The sequence below is a fragment of the Euprymna scolopes genome, chromosome 5 (genome assembly GCF_053919585.1).
Source record: "Euprymna scolopes isolate OS-2025 chromosome 5, ASM5391958v1, whole genome shotgun sequence".
Classification (NCBI taxonomy): domain Eukaryota; kingdom Metazoa; phylum Mollusca; class Cephalopoda; order Sepiida; family Sepiolidae; genus Euprymna; species Euprymna scolopes.
The window spans coordinates 105,459,674-105,483,050 of NC_136486.1; the positions used below are offsets into that span (position 1 = coordinate 105,459,674).

A 23,377-nucleotide genomic window follows, 5' to 3' on the forward strand; every position below is an offset into this window, starting at 1 on the left:
AACATTATCTGAATTTTGTGAAATAATTTCGAAATTTGCGTACGTTTTTCAATGCCATACTAATCCGTCATTAGTTAAATATTATCTAGAAACTCACATAAAATTAATATACGAAAGTATAAATTTATACGTAAACTTTAAGTATTTATTTCAAAAGTGGTCAATACGTAGGTAGAGTTAGTTAGTTAGTTATAAAATATATATGGCGATTAAGATACACTGAATATTCAGCGTTTCATCCACCCCAGGAATTTTCAGGCTTATGAAGAGTCCTAGAGTAGATGAAACGTAGTATATTCAGTGTAGCTTAATCGCCATATATATTTTATAACTAACTAACTAACCATCTAACTAACTAACTATATATATATATATATATATATATATATATATATATATATATATATATATATATATATATACTAGCAAAAGTACTGAAACTGGACTCTGATTCATAAAAAGGTTATGAAAAGGAAGAGTTGTAAATTTGGGTTGAATTTGGGGGTATCAAAACCAAAGCAAATATGATGAAAGTAAAAATAAAATAGATAAACCCCATAATTTATTATACCATGCGTGTTCACACTGAAACACTTATCACAATATTCTGTGGATCTATATTAAAAAAACCTTGTTAAACTTTGTGACATATTTCCATTCTATGGAGGTCATGTGCGAACGAACTCCCCATTATTTTTATTATACCATATTTCTTCAAACTGAAACATAATTATCAAAGTATACTTACGCGGATGGATATCAAAGTCTTTGATAATGTTTGTGGTATATTTCCGATCTATGGAGTCCAGGCTCAAACGCAGACCCCACAATTTTCTCATACAACCCCTGTTCAAGCCGAAACATACTCATCAAAGTATTCTTATGCGCATATATATATATATATATATATATATATATATATATATATATATATATAAAACCTTGTAAAGTTTTTTTTTTTTAAATTTATATTTTTATTTCCATACTTTGGGAACAAGGCGCGTACGCAGACCCCGCAATTTTAATAAACCACCCATTTTTGATCCTCGATACCGCCTCTTTATTTGTATGTGATCAGTTTTCTATAATAGTCAACTAGATAGGAACCTACCTATTCGTGTACAGACACGTAGACACACAGACATTCAGCTTAATTATATAGATATAATTATTGAATATTACGTCTTCAATTCAATATTTAAAAGTATTTCTTTTATAATTTTATTTTTGAAGTTTTATAAATATTTTAAAGCAACAAAACAGAGTTCAATTTGGAGGTACATGAAAAGAAAGATGATACATTTAGTGAACAAGTGCACCTACCTGTCAATTGCGATGGCCATGAATGTAAAAACGCTCGCAGATGTCGTGCATGGCGCGATGAACATGGAAAACTTGCAGAAATCCTCCCCAAACCACCAGTTACTGTATAGCATGTAGGCGGAATGAAAGATGGTGTTCCAGATTGATATCAAGGTGTCCGCCAGCGCCAAATTGAACAAGAAGTAGTTCGTCACGGTTCGCATGCGTTTGTGCCATAACACAATCCACATGACAATAATATTCCCGCCGATGGAGACGACGATCATGCCGAGAAACAGGGTGATGAAGAAGACCAGCTGCCACCAAGGAAGGATGAATGGGTTCGCAGGTGGTAAAGTAGATGTTTCCTGTGTGACATTGGGAATCTCGGTAGAACCTTCCATATCCTGAAACCTGTGTTTGTTCAACCCGGATAGGAGAAGATTAGATACGGTGGACCCGACCGTGTTGAATGCTTCGGCGTCCTGTGATGCGCCCATTCTGTTGCGAAAGAAATATCGGCGCTGCAATGTCAGCTATTATTCAATACACCTGGAAATTAAAAAAGAAAAACAAAATTGGTTCAATGTTATGATAAATTTATACATTCAATACGGTAAAAGAGCAATCAAAATTACTAGCAAAAGTACCTGTCGTTGACTGGGTCCAAAAACAGCCTACAGAAAATGGACTCTGATTTATGGAAGTATGATAGGTTATGAAAAAGAAGGGTTGTAAAGAGATAGCTTCGAATTTGGGGGTATCAAAACCAAAGCAAAATATGATGAAAGTAAAAATAAAATATATAAGCCCCATAATTTATTATACCATACCTGTTCACACTGAAACACTTATCACAATATTCTGTGGATTTATATTAAAAAACCTTGTAAAACTTTGTGACATATTTCCATTCTATGAAGGTCAGTTGCGAACGAACTCCCCATAATTTTATTATACCATATTTCTTCAAACTGAAACATAATTATCAAAGTATACTTACGCAGATAGATATGAAAACTCTTTATTAAGGTTTGTGCCTATTTCCATTCTATGGAAGCCAGGCGCGAACGTAGACCCCACAATTTTATTATACCATCCCTATTCAAGTTAAAACATACTTATCAAAGTATTCTTATGTACATCTATATCAAAAACACTTGTAAACGCTTTTTTTTTAATTTTTAAATTTTTTATTTCCATACTTTGTGCACTAGGCGCGAACGCAGCCCCCACAATTTTAATGAACCACCGTTCTGCCAGATCAAACATACCTATTCCTTTTTCTCGATACATCTTCTATCATTATATGTAATCAGTTTTTTTTTAAATAGTCAACCATATAGGATCCTATTCGTGACCAGACACACACACACAGACATTCAGCTATATATTTTATATGTATAAAGGAGATTAGAACAATAGTCTAAAGAGCAGAGTGTATTTTAATGTAATAGTAAAAATTACTAGTTTAATTAAAATACAGGGAAAGAAAAAGTGCTCGTTGTAATTTAGATATATAATAAGCTCGATAGGTAAATATCCTAGAGCTAATTTAATATTTAGTAATGTGATTGATAATTTAAAAATCAAATTATGATCAAATCAAAAATCCGTTTCATAAGAAGGAACAACAACAAAATCAATTATTTGTACGATCGTTTCGGAAAACAGTGTTTTTATTGTGGTAGACATCAAGTTACGGACAATAATTATTACATATAGTGTTTTTAACAAACAAGGTTTCCTCATCAGCAAATATTGGGAAGGGTTTTTATTATATGTTAAAGACACCATAAATAAACCTAGCATTAAAAGTAAGGCATATGTATCTTTTAATTTTTCGCCTTTTGAAATTAGAAACTATGGTCAAAGTACTCATATAGATGCTTGCTATAGCTTTTCAGCTTATGAAAAAAAATATATATGTGTGTGTATGTGTGTGTGTATGTGTGTGTGGGTGTGTGTGGGTGGGTGCATAGAGAAGTGAAAAAAATACAAACCAAGTTATATGTACATCAACGTTTCATTTTCATTTCAAAACGTCATTAAGATTATTAAATTGAAGAAATAAAATACCCATACAATATCTGAAAATATATTTGTTGTGAAAAAGATACTTTTCTTCTATTTCAGAACGAAAACTGTTGTTAGCATTTCCAAAAATGTATAGCGTTTTGAAGTGAGTGAAGGTTTTTTTAACGCAATATAGCTGTTTATATGTTTATAAAGATACGATCAACTTTATGTTCTATCTAGATTAAATATAGCCGTTATAATTTTAATGTGAATATGTAATTGAAATTAAATAAGTGTATCTTCGTTTTGCTATTTATTGACTGATTATATATACAAGGTAATATTTTATGGTATAAGTAAAACTGTATGTTATTTTAAGTATGGGGATAAAAAATCAGAGAGGACTTTGGGAGAGTATCATTCTATCAGTCTTTTTATTTTTCTCCGTTCCCTTCCGTCTTTTCATTCCTGTCACTTCCTATAGCTGCTGTGCTCAGCCCATTCCTGTCTCTGGACACACACAGCTATTTTCTTTTATAGATCCATCAATATAATAAATCGGCATAAGAGAGTGCCTCCTTGATTAAAAAAAATGTTTCATTTAGTTAATACATAAATTTCGTGAAAACGCCTTCCCAAACATAATCTGCGCCAAAAGGTAAAAAAAAAATAAATCATTTTTTTTTCTATTTTAGATATTATTTATCCATGGCAACGCTGATAAAAAAACTAACTTTGTGGGTATTTTACGGTAGTTTTTGATTTATAGTCGGACGGACACACAGACTGATATCTGTTCCTGGAATATTTTTGTTCTAATTCATTTCAGCCAGTAGATATTTATTTTAACTTCTAACTTCATTGCTCGTATATCTTCACAGTTTGAAATGGTTTTGTCTGGGAGCTAGACAAAAACAGTTTTTTATTCATTACTTTTATGCGACGCGATGATTCCTACACAAATAAATACACACCATCCAACATGTCAAACAAGGCAAACAAAAATATTTTTATATAGAAAATTAAAAAAAAAGGCACATATTAAATCGCTAAGTTGTGTATGACGTGATTGATTCATAATTATTCTTACACAAATAAAATATAGACAGGGTTGCATTTTAAATTAGAAGAAAATAAATTTATTTTTATGTTAAAAACTAATAAAAGGCACAATTTTTACTCACTGACCTTTGTGTGGAGCGAGTGATGTATACAAACAAATACACAGTAGACCGTATGCGAAATAAGTTCAAAATAAATTTATTTTTATATTAAAAATTTCTTAAAAGAAAACTAAACAAAAAAATTGACACATTTATTCAAATGATACATATATTCTCACTAATATAAACATTAGTATTGCCATTTGTATTTATTTATTCATTTATTGGAATGTTTTTATTTAGTGCCAGTGCCTTGTTCGAACCGGAAATCGATAATTGTGCATATTACAAACCGGATTTCACGTAAACGTCAGCTCAGGCTAGACCGCCACCTGACGTCGCCTCTGGAATACTCCAAGCGCCGTTAGAAAACGCTCGGAGGCCTGGCCAATTTTTTGTTATTTTTTCAAATATTTTTAATTAAAATTGAATTTTTACGATATTTTTATTCATTAAATTGTTAAGAGAAAGTATAGAATAGTTACAAAACAGTCTTCTATTCGTATGTTACGAATGACTTTCTAAATAATAGCGTTATTTAAGCGCTGTAACCTAGATGCACAAGCACTCGCCATTGTTTGTCCATGATTATCGGGCATTTACGAGAAATCTGCTTCACGATATGCGACAGTAAATACACCCGGTTGGTACAGTGCACCAGTAATTTCTATTTTAATGTTGGATTTTCAAAGAAAGTGCTGCTATATAATTTCATTTTAGATTTTGACTCAAATGACGTTTCGATGTTGTGATCGTTCTTATCACGATGATCGGTAAGTTAACATTAGTGTCGCCACAGGATTTCGCGGGTAAATGTTAATGAAGAAATTTGATCCGCTCTAAAATGTGAAAATATTACTGATGTGGATATTCTATTTCCTGCCTCAACTCTTTCACCAACACATAAATAAGCACATTCTTTGCAGATGTCCTTTCAACAAGCTAACCATGAGAATCCAATTGCCACAAAACAATTAAACATGCTGATGAATTGATTACATATTAATGTCATACAGGAAGTCTCGACTGAACAATTAAATCATTCAATATCTAAACCTTATCCCTTTCGTCTCTTTTATTTTCATTGTTTGTCGGACTTTAGTTTGTTTTGTAATATAAGTTGAGGAAAAAGTCAGTGCACCATGTAAGCATAACTGATGTATTACGAAATAATTTTAGATGTGGTTCAAGTACCAATCACGCGAATTAAAACAATTTTTAACAAGCTCTTTAAGTTCATCGAATGGCTGAAAAATAAAATGTTGCATTAACAGGAATAAACTTACATATAGACATTCAAATCGACGAACCTTCATAAAAAGTTTATCGATCGCAATATACTGACATATATAGACTAAAATCGGCGACCCTTAATATAGTTTTGCATAGATGGGAATAAACTGAACACTGTAGACTCAAATCGACCACTCTTCATAAATGTTGCATTAATAGGAATAAATCAAACTGTATAGACTCAAAGCTGCGACCCTTAATAAAATGTCGCATTAATAAAAATAGACTGAACTATATGGACTTGAGTCGGCGACCCTTAATAAATCTTACACGGATAGGAATAAAGTGAACAATATAGAAGCTCATATCGGCGACTTTTCAGTGTTGCCTTGATCGTAATGGACTCAAATCGTTGACCCTTCGCAAAGTGTTGCATTGATGAAAATAGATAAACTTCTATAAAAAATCTCTGATCCGTAGTACTGTGAGAGAACGGCCGTTATCATCCTGAAATATGACTCCCTTTAAGAATGTCTTTTTCGGATCGACATAGATGAGAATATTACGAGAAAATATATACGATTTTTTAATAATCTGACAGAATAAGATATAAATTAATCATGCCTATAATAAGTAGGACGGTGACAACAGCATATTCTTTTCACTGTTTTGACTCTCAAGTATATATCCGACAGAATAAGACACAGTCAATCAACCGAGAACCAGATCAGTACATATAAAAACATATAAAATATTAACGGATATATATTCAGGAGTCAAAATAATGAAAAGAATATGCTGTTGTCACAGTCCTAATAATTACTGCCAGTCGGGGAATTCAAAATCACTCTTAAGAAGCAAATTAACCTATATCCATTCATTGCAAACAACATTTTTCTACCAACGTACTTACGAACGACGTTCCAAAAGTAATACTTCCTATTGTTTTTATTCCGTCTGTGGAGTAAAGAGTATTGGCTATTGTATTTTTATGATAACTGAACTTATGCATTCATTACATGAAAGTCTCATCTCTCTGTTACAGATATTAACGGTGTGAGACCCCTGTCACGAAAGTGTGACAGAAGGAGAGATAATTCATTGAATTCTTCCATGAAAAAATAATTGAACTGATCAAAATTCACCGGTGCCTGTTAAACGTTTCCGAAGCCGATACAGTTGACGGCAGCACAGTTAGGATATGAGTTCCACGATCTCAGAGTTGCTCTACAGATATGGGTGACAAAGGACGCTCCAGACTTTTACGACCCAAACATCAAAAGAAGCTGACAAATGTACATTGGGAATGGCAGTGACTGCGTGGAAAAATACATTCTGGAGAATAAAATGTCCAAGTATTAACAATATGCATGAAACAACTCGCACTTGTTTATAATAGTTTTTCTACAAAACGGCAAAATGTTCGCCTTTAACTTAGACATACTTTTACGTGATTATAATAGCGAAAAATCCATCGAGGATTGGTGATAAAATTTAAAATTGAACATGAATCATTGCTTTCGTTTTTGTGCTTTTTAAAAGAAATTATAAAATATCACATACTTTATCGTTTCTTATTTTACTTTGATTTTTGTTGAGATTAAATTGTTAATGAAAAACAATCTATACTCCTATAATTTTTTTTTCTATTTATTTAAAAAGAAATTACAACTTATTTGTTATATATGGGTCGTAGAATATCATTCATGTACAAAAGGTCTATCTACTTTGCATATTCTTCGAAACATTCATTTAAATTAATTCCCTATTAGTTTTCTGTTTTTCAATTTTCCTATGGGATGATCATCTTAAGTTAACTATTATGTGTAATTATATTCATGCAAGTATTTTACATGATTTATACTTGTGTAATATTTGCGTAAAAAAGGTTATAGAAAACACAAACCCCTTTCTCTATATACTAATGTATGCGTGCATATATATATATATATATATATATATATATATATATATATATATATATATATATATATATATATTTAAAGAAATTTACCTACCAAAGTACTCTATAAGTTTTTGGTCTGCAGACATAAAACTTCATATATAGGATATGCTAATCCATGCGAAACTTTATAATTTGGTTTTAACTGCGGAAGATCGGTGCAAATATGTGAAAAAAATTGACATTTGCCAGGTGAAGGTCGAACGACCGCATTACGAATATGCATGCGTAACGTAACAGCTTTAGTTCATGTTTTAATTTGTAGCTTTGCAGCAAACATTTCTTCATAGCTCGGGCATTAACGTCAAGGAAAAAGTAAATCGAAAGCTAGACGTTTGGGTTTCGATTCTCGGTGGTAGCGCACGAATCATTGTTTTTAACCTCTTAAATCATTACTATATATTGGATCCAATATGATATAATAATAAATACGAAACATGCATTACTCAAAATATCATATTTAAGCGTATTTTACGACCGGACAATGCCAGGCGACCTGCTATTCATTTATGTAAGTAATTAGATCTTAAGAGGGAATAATAAATTTAAATCATATAAAAGATAATATAAAAAAGAATATACATATTCTATCTGTTGTTAACTCGATCGTACTGACATGTGTTATATACTTTTTTAATGAAACGTATATTACACTTATCAGTAACATTAATAACCCACCAAAATAAGCATGAAAAGCAGATAGAAAGTCTGCAAGAAGAATGTGGCCGCCATAGAAATTCCTAAATCAAAGTCATAAACAAGCCCTAAAGACCACAATAGCATCATAACCCTTCCAGTTAGGACATAGCATGACCGGCCTAGATGTTATCTCCCTTTCCCCACCATTAAATCCCTGTTCCCTTTCTCTGGGGCAAACTTACTCCCTACCTACTTTCGTCCTCACAAAGTACCCCCCTTCCAGGGTTTAAATCACACACAGTTATATATTTTTATCTTTATTTATTTTTTTATACAAACGAATTAATCTTGATGTTTGTTTCAGTTGTTGAAATGGGTCTCTCTGAATTGAGATTCCACTGAAACATGTATGCACATATGTAACTAATAATGTTTGTATAATAAATATACTCTTCCCCGCTCTATCTCTCTCTTTATATATATATATATATATATATATATATATATATATATATATATATATATAAGTAGACATACTTACGTATGATTGTAGAACATTTTTGTTAACTTATAACATCCTTACTAAGCGTTATTCATTTTATTAAACACATGATTACAAAACTGTCTGTTGTGTCATGGCAGACCAGCACTATGCAAAACAAACACAATAATATAATCAACAAAAGATGTATTATGAAAAGTATGTTATAAAAGTACACGTCATGGTTCTGGGGTCCATAACTGCTACGGATCGCTACATTAATGTTTAGATGTAACTATATTCTATAGTATCTGGGTTAGTCTATTATTCCTGAAATTGGTAGACAAGCTTACTCCATAACAATGGCATGCAGACACATTGAATATCGTTGTAAGTATTATCTCTTCCCGTCTTTTTAAAGGAAGTCCGTCGGTCGTGCATGTCTAGTCAGTTGGCCTGTTCACGCATGAAACCGCGTCTCCGACGACTAATATGGCGGTATGATGGTTAGCTGGAAATACTGTTACCGAAGACCGCCATCGTCACTAATTCCAAGCTTCATCACGACGAACGAAAAGAGAGGCCACGCGTAATACAATGCAGCCAACGAACATGGCCTTGTCTTAAAGGCTTTCACTCGTAACCGCGCGTTGGTACACACTAAATGAATATATGTATTATTTGAATACACGTGTAACTGTTTTATTAATTCTTCTAATATAATAAAATGCTATCATTCAAACTCGGTAGAGTTTATGAATATATGGTTAACTGGCAGTTTTAGTCAGTTAGAATTGCGTTTAAGCTTTACCGTCCACTCATTTCTTGACCAAATTTCAAATTGCAGTTTATAGATCACCTCCTCTAAAGTGTGAAAAAAAAAGCAATTTCTGTTCAGTAAAACAAAAGTTATGATAAATTTATTGGTGTTCAAAATCGTAAAAGAACGTGAGGATGTGAGCGACGTTTTCTATAACTGGTGTCCATAGCAACTGCGTCACATCAGCGTCTAGTGTTGCTACTAATTCACTGCTGTCGTGAAAAGAAAAGTAACAAGCGAAACAGAGAGAGAATGAAAGAATGAAAGGGAGATGGGGCATTTTATTGAAGCAGACGAGCGCCGTACATTGTTATTACTTATGTGTATGTGATGTTTATCGGGGCAAAAAAAAAAAAAATAAAACTGAAATTCAACAAAGAACAAGAGAATTTATTGGAAACCTGAAAAAAATGAGGGATTACAATAGAAAAATGCGAGCATGAAAAGTAATATGGTTAAGCTTAAACATGGGAAAGTAAAAGACTAGTTGTTAAAATTGGAAAAGAAAAATATAAAATGCTCTAGTAAAAAAATATAATAAATTTAAAACTTAAATATGCAGCATTAAGAATTGATTATATAATGTTAAATTTTAATGCTGCACTATTTTAAGTTATAAATTTATTATATTTTCTACTAGAATATCTTGCCCCTTTCTTTTCCAATTTTAACAACTAGTCCTTCACTTTTCCGTGGGTAAGCTTTGCCATATTCCTTTTCATGCTCGCATTTTTCTTTTGTAATATAATATATTTTCTTGTAATGACGTTTTGGTTATTAAGAAAATCTTTTACAACTTTTAAACAATGCTTACATAGTAAATACTTTTAGAACAATATCTGTTTACTTGGATTTCACCACTTATCAAGGCCCAGAGGTCACTCAAGGATAAGAGTTGATGAATGGAAGGTGGTAGTGTAGTATTTGTTAATGGTGTAAATTGAGTAGCATTTGATTATTTATTGATGGGGATAGCTCAACAAGAACTTGTTTACATTAGATTTGAAAGATTTGAAGGCTACCATGTTGTTGTATTCCACCGAGAATTAGTCCAGCTGAACAGTGTTCACAAGCGGGAATTTCTTGGATAGAAACTTTGTTAATGGAATCTGAGTTTATATTTAGGCATAGATAGAGACCAGGAGAAATCGTTTATAGTGGTTGTAGCTAGTCGGGTGTGTTTCTGAAAGTGTGGCAATGGGGGGCATGGATGTTTTTTTTTTAAGTTCTGGTGACATTATTAAACCGAATATCCAAAGATTACATGTATAAATAAATTCCCAACTATATAAAACACAAAAAATGGTGATCTATGGTCGTTTGTTATCGACTTCAAACATTGAAGATTAATCAATATTCAATAAGCTGGAAACCGCCATCTTTGATTCTCTCTATTCTTTACTCTGGTATGTTAACCTATTTCTGGCACGTTGTCACATGGAATAAATAGGAAAGGAAAGTCCAATAAATCAATATACGATGTATGCTTCTGCATTTTTGAGATAATGATTAATTATTCGTATTATATAGATTCTTCGAACTACTGTTCTTATTTTGAGTGCTATTTTCAGAAGTACTACGATACAGGTCATCGGCGTAGTGAATAGAATACTTGGTAAAAATTAGTTGTAATGCTACACTTTTCTTAAGGTTGAAGGTTCAAATCTCAGTACGGGTAACACTCAAAATACAACTATGAACTGCATAGTACTTCTACCCACTCATGGCTGACGGAAAGAGAGCAGACTAAGCAGGGGATTAAAAAAGGGGGCTTCCGCTCGAAAATTCTGTGCAGATACACGAGTCCGACATGAAGATTCCCAAGTTCGACAAACTATATCTGAAGAAGGCTGGAGGTTACATCGATCGAAAAATTTTAATCGATTCTAATCTTATTGTTACTGCTCCATCCTCAGACGTTAAAGAAATTCCAGTCATAACACACACAAATAATACATCACGAAACCAACGTAAAGAATTAAATATATTGAAGCTATATACATTAAATCACAATAACCTGCCGTTAACCAAATCACATTCCAATCCAGCGAAAACATATACAACCCATACGATGTTGAGTTATTTATGTTTTTTCTTATCATATTGTCATGCAGTTTTTCTATTTACGAGAAGAATTTCTAAGTTTTCTGAAGAATATATGCACGAAAAGAGACGGTATTGCTGTAATAACCGTTTGTTTTTAAATAACGAAACAGATTTATAAATATATATATATATATATATATATATATATATATATATATATATATATATATATATATATATATAACACTATTTTTACATGCTGGAAAAATGAAAATTTGAATTTTGGAATGTAACTATACTGTTATCCTTTATATACTCTGTTGTTAGCACCCCCTATTCGCCAGCGCAGTTAGTCTGTTAAGAGTAGCTAAGTCTGTTAAGAGTAGCTAAGTCCGTTAAAAATTTCATTGTTATTTATTACTTTTCCGATTGTAACACATTGTAATCTTTTTGTAAAATAAACAGATAAGATTCTTTTATATAAAATTGCGTGCCATTGTTCATCACGGAGCAAGTTCGTGCCAGCAGCCATATCAGCTTCAGCAAGAAATAGCGGACAGCCAAACAAAAGAGGTACATCTCCATTTGATTTTCCATACTATTATAGACGAGAGCTGGTTGAAAAGACAAGATACTTTCCTCTCCCCCCTCTCAGAAACTGTTACTGTTACGACCAGAAATGAACAACAACGAAGAGGAAGAAACCCAACAGATCAAGACATGTTTTATTCTTTTATGGAATACCGCTTGGTAAAACTGGCGGGTCCTGAAGACGTCCGCATGACTCTCCCCGGAAAATGATTGTTTGTAACATCGGTGGAGCAGAAGAGTCCCAATGACGACCAGATAACACCCTGCCAGCAAACGCATATTACTACATTGGTTGCCGTTCCAAGGACATTTCAGGACTAAAGTTAACCCATTTGGATCTTGGAATGTAACTAGACTGTTATTCTTAAGGCCTCCATATATTGTCATATTTGTGCTGTTCACGGGTTCATCTTATATGATCAAGATAGTTAACATATATTGAGCATCAAAAAACAGATTGGTATACGCAAAGAGTAAAATATGATTGAATAAAAAACACATTTTATTAAAATATATATATATATATATATATATATATATATAGAGAGAGAGAGAGAGAGAGAGAGGAGGGATATATAAATATGGAGATGTGAGCTCAAACCGTAACGCATAAAGTTTAGCGCTAAATGTCTCCGTTTCTATTCTACCTAGATCATTATTATATATTGCGTACAATATAATATTCAGTAAAAATTGCCTCTAATAAGAAATCTGGATGAATTCAAATATATTAAAGCGCATTTGGCGACTTGACCACGCTTGGAGGCACTACTATATATTGGGTACAATTAATAATCGATAGAGTTTTGGCTCTATAATAAGAAATACGAAATCCCCATGAATTAAAATATATTTAAGCTTATTTTACGACTGCGCAACGTGCGAGTTTCTTACTCATGGGTCCCGAAACTAATTTATACGTGTTGCAGTGTTCTAAGTTTGTACAGAAATTCTTCCGATAATTATCAAAAATCGAAAACATCCGATCTTAAAAATACCTTTACTCTCTTATTGATAAAAAGAATATTTTTTTGCAAGGGAATATTTTATGTTACACCGACAAAGGAGATAATAAAATTTCAGCAAAAGTATTTCTTCTTAAAACATAGATGTATTGCAAACTGGCGATATGGTTTAGTGGTAGATTGTTCGACTAAATATTGAATGTCCCCTCGTTCAAACCCACGTGTACCTCACAGTTTTATTAAAAAAATTTTCTTATTAATGAGTTCAATATATAATAAAAGACAATTTAAAATCGCCGCAAATCATTTCTTCGTTTGCATATTTAAAAAAATAAACAATAATAAGAGGTGAATTTTCCATGGTATTAATCGTCAATCCCAGATATCAGTATATAAATGTATGTATGTATGTATGTATGTATGTTTGCATTTCTGCTTAAAACTTTCGACAGAGGCTACGGATTTTCACAAGACCAGTATCGTTTTGAAGCTAAACCCTTCAGACGCCAAATACCGAAAAATTGACTAAAAACATTAATTTCTTCACCCTCAACTGGGAACTTTTCTACAGGGAGGGGTTGCTTTTTTCACTGATATTTTCGAAAGTCATCCCCTATGTTCGATTGTCTAGCCTTAATTAAAACCTACGTCACTTCCGGTTTTCCGGTGGTCATAACAGCAAAGATGTCATGTTTTTCCCGTTTTTTTCCTCCTTCGCGGTACGGTTTCGAGCCTGCCTTTCTACTACCACTTTATATCATGTACGACACACACACACACACACACACACACACACACATATATATATATATATATATATATATATATATATATAGATCTTACATGACACGGACAAATATATGAAACGTAAACATAATAATAATAGGCGTAATAATAATAATAATAATAATAATAATAATTGCATGGCTGAAAGCCTGAGAAGATCTATACACGAAATAAACGTGTCAGATTGGATAACAAAAGGAAAGACTACACTGATACAGAAGGACACAGAGAAAGGGGCCGCCCCCAGCAATTACAGGCCAATCACATGCTTACCCACTATGTGGAACATATTAACAGTAAAACTGAGAGAACTAATCTACCACTCCCTGAATAATCGTGGACTTCTCATCGAAAAACAAAAAATGATATATATATATATATATATATATATATATATATATATATATATATATATATATATATATAGAGAGAGAGAGAGAGAGAGAGAGAGATTAAAAGACCCTAAAAGGAGGTAAAAAGAAGGAGAAAAATCTCGCCATGGCGTGGATCGATTACAAAAAAAAAAAAAAAGCATACGACAGGATTCCCAAATATTTATAATAGAATGCTTAAAAATGTATAAAATACCAAGCAGAATCACCAACATGATAGAACATGCAACGAAAACATCGAGATTGGAATTAACAGCTGATGGACAACACATAACAGAAATTAATATACAAAGAGGCATCTTCCAAGGAGATTCGTAATCACCTTTACTGTTCATCATAGCCATGATGCCTCTGAACAATATAATAAGAAAGAGCTAAACTGGATGCAAGTTCTCCAATACAGGGGAAAAATGAACCACCTGATGTACATGGAGGATCTGAAACTTTTCGCAAGAACCGAAAATGAACTAGAGACATTAATAAACGCTACCAGGATCTTTAGGCAGAATGTTCAAATGGGAGTTGGCATGGAAAAATGCGTACTACTAGTTATGAGAAAGGGAAAACTGGAAACAACAGAAGGCATAAAACTATCCAACGAAACGGAGATGAAGGCAGTGGGGGAACAAGACGCCTATAAATATCTAGGAGTTCTGGAAGCAGACATCATCAAAGCAAAAGAAATGAAAGAGAGGATTGGGCAGGAATACGTCAGGAGGATAAGAAAACTTCTGGAAACTAAATTATATAGCGGAAATCTAATAAAAAGTATAAATACATGAGCAGTATCACTAGTAAGATACACTGGACCGTTCATAGAGTGCGCTAAAGAAGTACTGAGACAGCTCGATCAGAAGACTAGAAAACTCTTGATCATGCATAACGCACTACACCCAAAGGACGCTGTTATCCGACTATACGTGAAAAGGAAAGCTAGCGGGAGGGGACTGGTTAATATAGATGACTGTGAACATCTCACCAAAAAAGAACTAGGAGAATACATAATACAAAACACTTAAAGAATAATTATGGCAGCGAGTGACACGAAAAAAAAAAACAAACAAAAAAGAAACAACAGAAAACAGAGAGACATACTAAAACAAGAATGGAAAACGGGGAAAGATACAACTACACGGAAGATTCGCAAGGCTAACAAAAGACGAGTATAACGAAAACCCCTTGACATGGATGCGAAAAGAACACGTAAACCGAGAAACTGGATCCATAATACCGGCAGCACAAGATAACTCGATAAGAACCAACCACATCAAAGCAAAGATCGACAAAACACAAGAACACAGTAAATGCATACTCTGTGGACAAAGAGAAGAAACGATAAACCATATAGTAAGTGAATGTTGCAAACTAGCTCAATAGGAATACAAGAACAGACACGACCAAGTGGGAAGGACAGTAAATTGGGAATTGTGCAAAAAACTGCACCACGAACTTATGGATAAATGGTATACGCATAAGCCAACAACAGTAAGTGAAAACGAGAATCGCAAAATCCTATGGGACATGGACATATAACGGTAAAACCCATACAAGCAACAAGACCGGATGTTGTAATAATTAACAAGAAAGAAAAGTCCTGCCAAATGGTAGACTTTGCTGTTACAGCTGATCACAGGATAAATATCAAAGAAAAGAGAAACAGGGTAAATTCACCGAGCTGGCCAGAGAGATGAAAGGGGTACGGAAGATTAAAAAAATCAAGATAGTATCTATAATAGTAGGAGCACTAGGAACAATTCCGATAAACTTTGAAAAGAATGGGAGAAATTGGAATCAAAGGAATTGCTGGAAAGTTACAACGATTAACAATAAGTAAAACAGCTTAAATATTAAGGAAACACTTGAATGCAGAGACAAACACACATGAGCCGCATGCACGGACTACATAAGCTACTGCAGAGACAAAACATGAAGAAGCGTTACATGGAACCATGAACATTGAAGATACATATCCATATGTTCTCTATCCTGAGTCCCATTCCCTCCCGTTACCCAATATTGCCCCACAAAAATGAAGCTAAATAGCTGAGAAGGGTCAAAGAGGATAGAAAGACCGAGGAGAGAGAACTGACCAGACCCCTGTTGGACAAGTGTGAAGAGAAATGGGACCTTGAGGAGGCTTATTGACACTCAAATTCCAGTGGAAACCAATGGCCGCTTCCAGCAAGAAATCAATGGTAAGCAGCTGTGGGGATAATGCAAATTCATTTATATTAGAAAACTGGGTAGACGGGTTGTTTTCAGGGAGAGATCCTTTTTGACCTGTGTGAAAGCTCCTTGTGAGTTAATAATAAGACATAAGTTTTACAATAAAATGATACTATAAAGATACATGCAATAAACAAAATAAAAACATAATATAAGCATTTAAAAAGTAAATGAAAACTGAATGCGCTTCATGTTTTTGCATTTTTGCTCGAAGGGGTCAACTTTATATTAGTTCTGATGAAATCTCAAGAAAAAAAAATGATAGTTTTATATATTTTGTATATCACAAAAATGTGATTTAAAAAGGCCGAAACAATGAATGAACAAATAAAACAATAAATAAATGTATAATATAACCCCCTGCTCATATTAATGTTTATATGACAATAAATTAAATTTGATTAGACGTCTGGTGAGGTTCGGCCAAAAATCTAAAATCGTCTTTGTTCTGATCGCTATAATTTCCTCTCCCTGTTATCTTTCTTTTTTTTTTTTACACTCCGCTAGGACAGGTTAGATTGATTTGTTACTTATGATAATATATTATTTTGCTTCTTTATTGCTAGGTTTAAATATTTGAGAGTAATGAAAGCGGGGGTGATTGACATCATCCACATAATTTTGAAACTCAGATCAGCTTGCTTAGGCGGTGAAGTGTCCATCCGATTTATGACTCCCGGTTAAAAAAAAAAAACATCTGCTTATCTATTTCATAGCCGGCTGTGTTAAGTCCAATATTAAAAGCAACTGGTGCAAGTCAAAGAATACACAAGGTAGACAATATTTTTTAAAACTTATTTTAACGTGTTTTCCTTACAAATAAATGTAAAATTGAATTAAAAAATGATTTAAATATAAATATACAATATATAACTATAATCATATTTATAACTATATTTACTGCCTTTAGGGGCCCTCCTATGGATTCTGGCGATTTTTAGGCCTTACTTCAGAATATTTTCTCTTCAAGCAGGGGGGGGGGGGTATAACTTTGTTTTAGTAGTGCTTTTACTTAATTTTAATTACTGCTTGCAGTAGTGCTCTGGAGCCGTCCTAGGGTGTATTTTTTCACTCATCATTTCTAAAATGTTTTCTCAAGACAATAAAAGTCAATATACTCTTAAAATCATTTTTTATATAGAACATTCATTCATCATCTTAACCTTTAAGGGCCAATAGGTAGACTAGTATAAAATAAAAGAAAAGGAACAAAGAACATCATATTAATTTTGAATCAAGAGCACACGTCTCACACAGACATATCAGTTGAACAGGAGTTTTATTCTGTAATGGTGTATTTCTTTTATTTATTGCTCAGTTTAAAGCGTTTGTTCTCCACGGCCTAATGCTGTTCAAAGTTAAACGACCTGAACATGAAAAATATGAATAAAAATGGGATGAAAGCAGACACTGGTTTCTAAGATATCTTATATATATTCCCAAGATATCAAATGCATAGAAAATAGACCAGTTTACAATAATGGGAATTTAGAGATACAAAACAAAATCGAAACAAAAGACAGTAAATTAAACCATCTATAATATAAATCTCACCTCTCTGTTTAAACGTATGTATGCATGTATGTATGTATGTATGTGTCAGGTCATATCATATGCTACTGATACCTTGTAACCCAGTACTACCTGCCTCATGGTCGGGTCACCGGCGACTAAACTGGTTCCCCCGCCAGACTTGTTTGGTGAGGAGGGTGACTAGTCTCCCTGAAGGATTAAAAAGAAGACCTTCAAAAGGGCGAATGAACCCTTTTTCGGAGTCAACAGCAAACTAGCACCATGTGTGTTTGTGTGTATGTATGTGTGTGTTGGGGTAGAGAGGGCTCTTGTAAGCTGTGGTGAAGGCAACGTTTCTAGGAGAAGCAAATCTCTGATTAAAAAAAAACATAAAGTGGGAGACCAGTACCCGCAATAAGTTGGTCTGCAGTTTAACTTGTTGCTGGCTATCTTGCTCTTGCTTGTTGCTGGATCTCTCAACATTTTGAACCGAGAGAGAGACTTAGCTGTCGTACAAAGCTAAGACTCTGTAACATCATCTTTGTATAGATACTTCCTCAGGCATTTGTTGTAAAAAATGGCCCTGCGGCGATGGAAAAGTTGTGACGCGTGGAGGCTTGAAATGCTGGAAACATGCAATAATTGATCTCTATGACTTCAGTGTCATGCCTGCTTGAAGGTGTGAATTCACCGGTAGCACTAAGAAAAAAAGTCATTTTTGGGCTCATGAGGGAGTGGCGCTCGTCTGACAAGACGTTGCAATCATCATCATCATGTATGTAACTATGTATGTATATATGTATGTATATATGTATGTCTGCCTAAGACTTTCGACAGACGCGACGGATGATCACGAGATCGGTATCGTTCTGAATCTCGACCAGTCGGACGATAAATATCGAAAAATTGGCTAAAAAACATTAATTTCTTCACCCTTAATTCCCCACTTTTCTACAAGGAGGGGTAGTTTTTTCTCTCCGATATTTTCGAAAGGCATCTTTTCTTTTCGATTGATTTGCCTTAATTTAAATATTCGCCACTTCCGGGTTGGGGATGAACGCAGCAGCAAAGACGTCACCTTGTTGTTTTCACGTTTTTTTCCTCTTTCGCGATATGCGTTCGAGCCTGCCTGCTTACTACCACTTTTTGTTTTGCTCAACACACACCTCCAAACACCTGAGCTACGCCAGGCACGCAGGCTACTAATATATGAATTTGAGAAGGGTAAGGTCTTTTCTCATTGGCTTATGCCAACGGATGTGTCTCAATTACGAACAGGTTAAGTGTATTATATCATGTCAATATGCGAAGCAAAGAACGTTCACTGAGGCGGTCTGCCAATTTCTGAGTCTGGTAACGATTGCTGTTTAAGCCGATACGATGAAAAAATCGGTAGTGATTATAGTGCATCACTAAAAAACAGCTGTTGCATCTAAAATGTGTTTAGCTATTGCTTTTTCTGCAGCTTCAGTTACTTAGAAATTCTTGACTGCTAAATGTTAATTAAAGATCCTTCTCGATAATCAATCAGACGGGAACCGGGCGATTTCGGTGACATTTTATTTGTCGGATATTGATTCTGAGTACTCCTAGGAGATCCACACTCCAAGCCCTCGCCTTCCCTCTTTATGAGAGGGTTAGTTTATTGCTAACTGCTTGAGGCGATCAGACCGGGGAATGCCGATGAAGCTGCCCAGACATTTTTTAATAAACCAAAGTACTCATCATTTAGGAACACTAGCTTGATCCCCCGCACCTTCCAACCTTATATGAATAATTAATAAGCTATCGATCTGTACGTGCGTACGTCAGCGATTTGTTACGACTTTTGTGTTCTTTTGTGTCATTTAAAATTATTGGTCCTGATTGGATATATTTATTCAGGCAAGTTTCGATTTTCCTTCTTTCTTGAGCAATTGATGTTACTCGCTGCTTTTGATCCGACCAACATCGATAAAAGCAGGAAATGAATTGCACGTGTCAATTGTTATTTCCATTTTGTGTTTACTCCACTGCTTCCGTTTCTCGAAAAAGAAAAGAAAAAAAAAACGTTTTCCTGGTTCATCCCTCGTTCGTTTACATGTGATAACATTTCGTTGCTTAAGAAACGAAGAAAACGTTTCAACGAAAGTGTGTTTATATTTCTTAAGGAAATTCTTCAAGAATCAAACGTGATTGTTTTAAAAAGAAAAATAGAAAATCTAAAGTCGGCTTAGGAATCTTTATCCTCGGCCTCCCCAAATCAACAGAGATCAGATCATTCCTGTAATTAACTGGTCCTTGATTAATTGCGGTATAATACTGGTTATCTGCAGATCAAGGAAGTCGACCTACCCATGCAATGCCTTCTCTCTTTGAGGAGAGGTTAAGTTATTGCTAATCGCCCCAGGCACCTTTACTGAGAAGTACCATATTTTTAAGGTCAGAGTGCCTTTCTCTCGTAGGCGTTGACTCCTCAATCCCACGTCCTGACCATGGTGTGACAGTTCTTGTTGTGGGAGAAAATACAATACCATACTATCAAATTTACACAAGAATCGTAGTGCTTTCTTTAAAAGCCTACTAAATGTTGATGTGGATAGATTCAATTGTAGATGTATTAGCCAACACATATTATCTAAGGCAATTATTTTAAGAGAATTTATATGCACGAAAATCGTGATCACAGGAAATTTCCGAAGTGGGTGTTAATAGCGTCATATACGCGAAGCTAATGCAATTCTTGAAGCTAATTGAATTGAGTTTTAGCTTGAACGAATAAGCGATCAGATGCATTAAAATCTTCAAACAAAACGATAATATAATTAATCAATGCGCTTCACATATAAATAACTCTCTCCTTTTCATTCTGTTTCCCTTTCTGTCAATTTTCCATCCATTTGATTAGACAGTGATGATACTCACTTGTAAGTTAACTTTAATCGTTAGAGTTCAATGTTGTGGAATTTGTCCTGCTTTATTATCAAGAAAGTATACCAGACCTTATTTTTAAGCGATATTACAGCAACTGTTTGTTCAGATACGCGTAATTGAATGACCACAGTTGAATAAGATGACAATATAGCAGGACGTGTGGAAAGAGTCGAAATTCCCAGTTAATATCAATTAACTAACTTAAAGAAAATGAAATGATTTTATTACAATAGTATGGATGGATACATCTGTATATTTGTGTAATTCTTCATTTGTTTTTACCTGTACGTTATTTTTCGTTTGTATTTAGTTTGTATTATTTGGATTATTCAGACTATTGTTACCATTTAAGGTGATATTCTCGCAATGTTTAGGTCGATGTAACCTTCGATCTTCTGCTTTATATTGCTAACTCTACATACTTTTATGCTGATCAAGTGTTCGGTACCAGCTCAGATATGGACACAACTGAATGAGATGACAAGTGCTTTAAATTTACATGGGTTTATTTCTGAATTTTTCTTCTCCTATACTAGTTGCCAACTAGTACGTTAGAGTATAATAATACCTTTACTATTTCACCCATAAGTTAAAGAAAAGAGGGTGTATAATCATAATTAATAGAAAAAAATTCTACCTTATGCATGAAATTATAATTCATTATATTTAAGGCAAATGCCTACTTGTATGTCCAACTAACCTTGACAAATACCCAAGCCCTATAGAGTTGTTATTTTTTATTCGGCGTAATCCCGGACGTATAATAGTGATAATTAAAAAAAGATGTGTTACTTGATAGTCAATTTGGTATTTTTATCAATTAATGCTGTAAAGACGTATACGCGTGTTTTAATGTTATCATATAAACGGAAGTAACTTTTCACATTTATTTCTCTTACGCCCACTCCAGTTCTGTGTGTGCATGCCAAAAAAAAAAAAAAAAAAAAAAGCAATTGGCGTGATGAAGAAAAAAAAAAGAGGGGATGTGGACGGGAGAAAACAGGTGAGTGAAAAGACAGAGGAATAGAAGCTATGTTACACTTTGACTCAAACAATGTCGTGTAGCCTTGTAAGCATTTCATAACGAATAGAAAAACCACATTGAATACATGAAATACTGAGGTTATTTTTTATCTGTCATGTATGTATGTTTGTCGCACTTTTCTTATAAACCACAGAGTATAATAAAATTCCAAATACTCATGTATCATGAACTGGTTGACTAATTTCCAGTCCAATTTAAACACGAACGACTACTTACACGTTATGGTATTATACATTATTCTCATAAATAAATAAGTACAAGTTTGCTTTTAAATAGGAGAGTATTAAAATTAAAAGTCGTATTATTTTACAATAGTAAAATGAGAGTATGGTATGTGTCCAGAGACAAAGAAATTAACCTCCCAAAATAAGCGTATTTCTTTATTAATTATAAGGAATGCATACGTCGCAGTCTTCTTGGACACAAACACCTTTTCATTTTTCGCTTATGTACGAGGTAAAATAAAATAATGTCGTATATTTTAATCTAGTACTCCTCAAATATCTTCAAATTAATGTGGATGAAAGAACACTAGAAGATTAATACTATCACAGGTTGATGCAGCCAGTTTCTGTACGAACGTCGTATTTTTACATTTAACTTCTGCCTGCCTTACGCGCATCTATTCCTTATGCTGTGGACATGTGCTCCAGGATTACTTGAACCAATCTTTAAGCCGTCTGAAATAGGCTTTGTTCATCAACTCACAGTGATGGCATTTTATACGTTCCAAACCTTCCAATATTCAAAGTGGCTTGTTGTAGTTCGATGCTATCTGATATGTTTAGTGAGTATCATAGGTTTATAGAAAAAATTGCCTCTGAGAAAATCTCTAGGATTAGCATTCTCTAAAATCAAAAATAAATGTGACTTATTTTATATCGAACTCCGCAGACAAGAAATTATATTTTACTTCGAATTTGACACACGTTCAACGCTGGGTAGTGTTGCTGATATATTGTGGGCGGCGGTATGTGCGACATTCGGCAACCAATTATGACTTTGGAAATATCATCGATGAAGATGAAACAGACGGTTACATTCTGCTTCGTTACGTATTTTTGAAGCATACGGCAGTTCATCACTGAAAGACATTTCAAGCTGTATCGGTGAAGCAGAAGAAGACAAGCACAACATATAGCCTTCCTCTCATCATTTGCAGACGGTTTTGTAAGTTTTGTAGCCTCATCTAGCCATAGCAATGTTTGACCGCCCGATTCCCACCTTCATGTGATTGTGTGTATTCCACTAGAACCAAAGTGGTTCTGAACCGAGAGAAAA

The 23,377-nt window shown here is 33.9% G+C and overlaps 1 protein-coding gene across 1 annotated transcript in view; it reads right to left on the reverse strand.

Annotated features, from left to right (window-relative positions):
* The window catches only part of LOC145276947 (tachykinin-like peptides receptor 99D), a 775,418-nt gene that overhangs the window by 161,580 nt on the left and 590,461 nt on the right, over positions 1-23,377 (reverse strand). Inside the window, exon 4 of the mRNA XM_080128452.1 lies at positions 1,324-1,854. Within this exon, the coding sequence (XP_079984578.1) occupies positions 1,324-1,802 (479 nt within the window). The 5' untranslated portion in view covers positions 1,803-1,854. The remainder of the gene's footprint in view (positions 1-1,323; positions 1,855-23,377) is intronic.